This window comes from Myxocyprinus asiaticus, chromosome 5 (genome assembly GCF_019703515.2).
Source record: "Myxocyprinus asiaticus isolate MX2 ecotype Aquarium Trade chromosome 5, UBuf_Myxa_2, whole genome shotgun sequence".
NCBI classification, from domain to species: Eukaryota; Metazoa; Chordata; class Actinopteri; order Cypriniformes; family Catostomidae; genus Myxocyprinus; species Myxocyprinus asiaticus.
Genome location: NC_059348.1, coordinates 51245442 through 51252082, shown reverse-complemented (window position 1 = coordinate 51252082; position 6641 = coordinate 51245442). Strand labels below are relative to the sequence as shown.

The following is a 6641-nucleotide window of genomic DNA, read 5'->3' as shown; positions in this document are numbered from 1 at the left end:
AATTAATAAATATGTATTAATAATCATTTTAGTGTAAAGCTCAACGTTTTTAAATATAGTTAAATATAGCATGATATCAGATATCACGCTTAAGTATAGGCTATTTAAATATTGTTTTATAATAATAGCCTATTTACTTGCCGTGTAAATTAAAGTCACACCCAGGCGATCTGATAGCAAACACTATCTGCCAGAGTTACTGGTTTACTGATTTTTTTTTAATTTTTTTTAATTATTATTATTATTATTTTTAAAGCACAAGGAGGAGTTTGGTTTCTTGACATATCCATGACTCCAGGGGTGTAGATTCCAGGGGGGGATGGGGGAGGTACCCCCAATATTTATACCATGATCAATGGAAACATGTAAATTCTTCATACTGTAACCCTGTACTGTAAATTATACTGTACATAATGCTAAATAAGAAGAGACGAATCTGTGGCCTTTAGTGGAGTGGGTTAAGGCCATCAGAAATACCTCTTTATATTGACTACCAACCATGCAGTAAATAACAATGACTAAATTTAACCATTAAAACTGACAGTATTCAACATGGTAGGCTAATAGATAGATAGCTGGGTCATTCAAGATTCGGTAAGATTTCAGTCCACCAGACTTTTTAAAGTGGTTGTTCACTAAAATGAAATGTCAAAAGCTTTTTACAAGATGTTGATTTGTTCATTATAATTAATTAAAAGAACTATTGCATTATAATAACCTTTATAATTAAAGAATGGCTTCTTTCTAGCTTATACTAAGCATTTTGTCATGTCCATGAGGCATGTCGCTGAATTTGTACTTAGTAAATAATTAACAAAATGTGCACACTGTTTATAATTTTTATCATTAATGTAATCCTGTATTTGTGTTCCTTTGCTGAGAAAGATATTTTTTCCAAAAAAAAGTATGATTTTTTACCAAAACCAGGCTATAAAGTTTTGTCCCTCAGTCTGAACTCAACCCTGTCACACCAACCATTTTCAGCCCATAAACATTTTGGTTTCACCCATATGTGACATTATTAACCAGACATTACATCATTCAGCTTTCTTCAACAGTCTGGTGCAGAAACAGGTAAGAAATATGATCATTTTTATTCATAATTTAACAACTCTACTTGTCTTTCCAGCCCAAGGACACCACAGTGACTGCTTCGATTTCTGCCTGCCTGGCGGACATCTCAGCCTGGGTGAAGGAGCACCATCTGCTGTTGAACACAATATCACCGTGCAGCTGGGTGCAACTACAGTAACGCCTTCCAAATCGGTCAGAAATCTAGGGGTAACCATCGACAACAGACTAAATTTCACAGACCACATCTCAAAGACCGCAAGACCATGTAGATTTACACTCTACAATATCAGGAACATAAGACCCTTCCTCTCTGAACATGCCACCCAACTGCTTGTCCAGTCACTTGTCATAACTAGACTGGATTACTGTAACGCTCTCATTGCAGGCCTCCCTGCATGTGCAATTAGACCCCTGCAAATGATCCAGAATGCAGCAGCACGTCTGGTCTTTAATGAACCAAAGAGAGCGCATGTTACACCACTCCTTGTCTCTCTCCACTGGCTGCCGGTTGATGCACTTATCAAATTCAAGGCTCTGATGCAGGCATACAGAACAGTCACTGGGTCTGCTCCAGCATACCTAAAATCACTTATGCAGAGCTACGCACCCACTAGAAGCCTGCGGTCGGCTAAGGAACATCGCCTTGTTGTACCAACACAAAGAGGCACCAAAACACTTTCCCAGACTTTCAGTTTCATCATACCACGATGGTGGAATGACCTTCCCAACTCCATCCGTGAAGCTGACTCACTCTCTGTCTTCAAAAAACGACTAAAAACACATCTTTTCCATGAGCACTTAACCAGTCATAAAAAAATAAATAATAATAATTTCTGTTGCACTTTATTCTGTTTTGAATACTATTATGATGCTAGTGATACTTTGTAATACAGCACTTTTCATACCACTGTCTCCTTAAGATGATTCGCTTATGTTTTCCTCTTTTGTAAGTCACTTTGGATAAAAGCGTCTGCCAGATGAATAAATGTAAATGTAAAAGTAAATAATTTGAAGTGTATTATAGTCAGATGGGTAACATCAAGCTTGACAACTCAACCCTTATCACATGAAATTAAGATATTAAATTAGTACTTTTCAAAATTATATTTTAAACCATATATATACAGGTGCATCTCAATAAATTAGAATGTCGTGGAAAAGTTCATTTATTTCAGTAATTCAACTCAAATTGTGAAACTCGTGTATTAAATAAATTCAGTGCACACAGACTGAAGTAGTTTAAGTCTTTGGTTCTTTTAATTGTGATGATTTTGGCTCACATTTAACAAAAACCCACCAATTCACTCTCTCAAAAAATTAGAATACATCATACGACCAATAAAAAAAACATTTTTAGTGAATTGTTGGCCTTCTGGAAAGTATGTTCATTTACTGTATATGTACTCAATACTTGGTAGGGGCTCCTTTTGCTTTGATTACTGCCTCAGTTTGGCGTGGCATGGAGGTGATCAGTTTGTGGCACTGCTGTGGTGGTATGGAAGCCCAGGTTTCTTTGACAGTGGCCTTCAGCTCATCTGCATTTTTTGGTCTCTTGTTTCTCATTTTCCTCTTGACAATACCCCATAGATTCTCTATGGGGTTCAGGTCTGGTGAGTTTGCTGGCCAGTCAAGCACACCAACACCATGGTCATTTAACCAACTTTTGGTGCTTTTGGCAGTGTGGGCAGGTGCCAAATCCTGCTGGAAAATGAAATCAGCATCTTTAAAAAGCTGGTCAGCAGAAGGAAGCATGAAGTGCTCCAAAATTTCTTGGTAAACAGGTGCAGTGACTTTGGTTTTCAAAAAACACAATGGACCAACACCAGCAGATGACATTGCACCCCAAATCATCACAGACTGTGGAAACTTAACACTGGACTTCAAGCAACTTGGGCTATGAGCTTCTCCACCCTTCCTCCAGACTCTAGGACCTTGGTTTCCAAATGAAATACAAAACTTGCTCTCATCTGAAAAGAGGACTTTGGAACACTGGGCAACAGTCCAGTTCTTCTCCTTAGCCGAGGTAAGACGCCTCTGACATTGTCTGTGGTTCAGGAGTGGCTTAACAAGAGGAATATGACAACTGTAGCCAAAGTCCTTGACATGTCTGTGTGTGGTGGCTCTTGATGCCTTGACCCCAGCCTCTGTCCATTCCTTGTGAAGTTCACCCAAATTCTTGAATCGATTTTGCTTGACAATCATAAGGCTGCGGTTCTCTCGGTTGGTTGTGCATCTTTTTCTTCCACACTTTTTCCTTCCACTCAACTTTCTGTTAACATGCTTGGATACAGCACTCTGTGAGCAGCCAGCTTCTTTGGCAATGAATGTTTGTGGCTTACCCTCCTTGTGAAGGGTGTCAATGATTGTCTTCTGGACAACTGTCAGATCAGCAGTCTTCCCCATGAATGTGTAGCCTAGTGAACCAAACTGAGAGACCATTTTGAAGGCTCAGGAAACCTTTGCAGGTGTTTTGAGTTGATTAGCTGATTGGCATGTCACCATATTCTAATTTGTTGAGATAGTGAATTGGTGGGTTTTTGTTAAATGTGAGCCAAAATCATCACAATTAAAAGAACCAAAGACTTAAACTACTTCAGTCTATGTGCATTTAATTTATTTAATACACGAGTTTCACAATTTGAGTTGAATTACTGAAATAAAAGAACTTTTCCACGACATTCTAATTTATTGAGATGCACCTGTATATATATAGAATTGATTCATTTCATGCACGCTATGTGGTCTCCTGTCCTAAATCATATAAGGAACAGTGGCCATTTTGAGCAAAAAACCATGACTCCGTCACACACAACCCTGTCACATTTCTTCACTGTCAGCCTGTTGAGTTATTCACTATGAATACTGTAACAAAACTATGGAATAGTCAATATATTTATACATTACAAATTCTATATATTTACTTCAATGAAAATATGTGGGTGCAAGTAGCAGTGGTGGAAGAATTGTGACGGGGCTGAGATATTGTATATTTAAAATGGGAACACAATTAAAAATCAATGTATCTTGAGTACAGCTAGACGTGTTATGGGCTAGCACAAATGCATTGGGGTTTTAGTTAAAAATCTGAAGTTAATACATATTATACAAAAAAAAAGAATCAGAGCACACACACACAATTTGCCTATTTTTGTATTTTTATTTTTATTTTTTTTATTACATTAAAAAATAATAATAACATTATATTTGTAGTCATTAAATTGGTATGAGATAGGCCTACACAGGAGCAGTAGATGTTTATTTTATAAAGAGTGTTGTGTAGAATCATTTTCAAAACACTTCAGTTATGTCCATGAGGGGGTTGAGAAAAAAACTTTGTCCAAATCACAAATAAATAATGAAAGGGCTTTGATGCCTGAGGTGGGAAATTATGATTTGTTGGAGGTTTCATATGTGCCTAATGTTGTGGAGTATTCAGACAATTAATCAAATGCAGCTGATAATAATAATAATTCCAAGTTGAAATATTACCCAGCTACCAGTACAATATATTAAGAGTGTCTTTCTACCAATGGTGTTTTTAATTATTCACATTTAGGCTATTAGACGACATTCCTCTCACCTTCAGCCCTGAACTATCTGCCCCATTTAACAACCTAAAAATAGGTGTTTTTTCGTATTAAATATTGATATACATCAAGTATGCTTTTGTCTACCAACGCAAAACATCACGCAAAGTGCTCTTTATTTATTCATTTATTAGCATTTCTTTAAGATGCATTGCTTATCTTCCAATATGAAATGAGGTTACGTTTAAAAGAGTTTAAAAGCAAATACACGTAGTAAATGAGTGTCACCCATCCATTGCGCGCTCCACGTCCGCGTCATGAAGACGCGCTGAAGTGCATCATCCAAAGAGAGAGAGAGTGAATCAGAATGTGACTTCAGATGTATCGCGCTGTTTGAGGAATTCACAGGAATATCCAGTGTCTCTACGCGGGCAGTTTCTTGGGTCATCAAACATTGGACTTCAGTGGTTGCTGCTTTTGGATTTAACATGAGTGTTCTGCATCTGTGCTTATTTGCGACTTTTTGGATAACTGTAAGTCTTTAATCTGGAATATTATATCCAATATTGCTTTATGTTGTACAATGAATATTTTATAAAGTAACCCATTATAGATTCAATTCAAAACAATCTAAATGTATAGAGGCCTTTTTTTTATTTTTTATTTATTTATTATTTTTTTTAAATTCTTGCACAGTTTAGCAGTACGGCTGATACAAGCAGCGATTATGAGGAAATTAATGTATAGGTTTTTATGGGAAATTAATGTATAGGTTTTTATGGGAAATTAATGCCCATTTGTCGGAATAAATTAAAAACGATTATGGTAATGACATTAAAGCCTAAATAAATCCTTGTCAAAAAACAATAAAGTAATCCTATTGGCATTTCTAACATAATTTTGGAACCTACAAGGATGTAGGATTAAAATCTATTAGCCTACAAATCATAAACGAGATATTTTAGAACAAAATACATATTTGTTATTTTTAGTTTTGTTCAAGGTGATCAAATCAAAACTTTTTCAATAACTGTCTAATAAGTGAAAGGATAGTATTTGCTACAGCGAATAAAGCCCCCATAGATTTGTCATGAAAAATGTTCAAAGTGGGCTCATATTGAGTGGAGATTAATTTGTTTATAGATGTTATGAAATGCCAAATGTGCTTGAAATAAACAGGAAATGGTGCACCCTTTGCAGAAGAAGTTGTTCTGAATAAGCATAATCTTGATTTGTTACTCAAAAAAGCATCTTGCTGTCTCAAAAGTTTTTACATACACTACCGGTCAAAAGTTTTGAAACACTTACTCATTCTTTATTATAATTGTTTTTATTTTTTCACATTTAGAATAACAGTAAAGTCATCAAAACTATGGAATAACATAAATGTAATGGGAATTATGTTGTGACTAAACAAAATCTCAAATAAATCAAAACTGTGTTATATTTTAGTATCTTCAAAGTAGTCACCCTTTGCCTAGAATTTGCAGACATGTACTCTTGACATTTTCTCAACCAACTTCTTGAGGTATCACCCTGGGATGCTTTTTAAACAGTATTGAAGGAGTTCCCATCTATATTGGGCACTTATTGGCTGCTTTTCTTTATTATTTGGTGCAAGTCATCAATTTCAAAAACTTTTAAAAATATATTTATTACATTTTTGTTTTATAATGAAATAAATTAATATGTTGGCACAATTATATTTTTGTCTATAAAACTAATTTCAAACATTTAAGCATACGCCTTCAGATCAAAAGACTTTTAAGATCATGAGAAACATTTCAGTCAAGTGTTTCAAAACTTTTGACCTGTAGTGTAAGTTGACAAATATTGCACAAGAACTGCTGCCCCTATATCTTTAAATTATATCACTATTACCCCACACTAGCCACTTAAAATAAATAAATAAATAAAAAATAGTTTGAATTAAAACAACCCTCTGTTATAATTACTCTCACACAAATTATGTTGCTCCACCAATATTCATTAAAAATAAATGTATTTTTTTTCCATTTTAATACCCTATGTGACCAGAAA

The 6641-nt window shown here is 35.3% G+C and overlaps 1 protein-coding gene across 1 annotated transcript in view; it reads left to right on the top strand.

Annotated features, from left to right (window-relative positions):
* Positions 1 to 5041: 5041 nt before the first annotated feature.
* The window catches only part of LOC127441639 (vasoactive intestinal polypeptide receptor 1-like), a 36397-nt gene continuing 34797 nt past the window's right edge, over positions 5042 to 6641 (top strand). Inside the window, exon 1 of the mRNA XM_051699256.1 lies at positions 5042 to 5134. Within this exon, the coding sequence (XP_051555216.1) occupies positions 5090 to 5134 (45 nt within the window). The 5' untranslated portion in view covers positions 5042 to 5089. The remainder of the gene's footprint in view (positions 5135 to 6641) is intronic.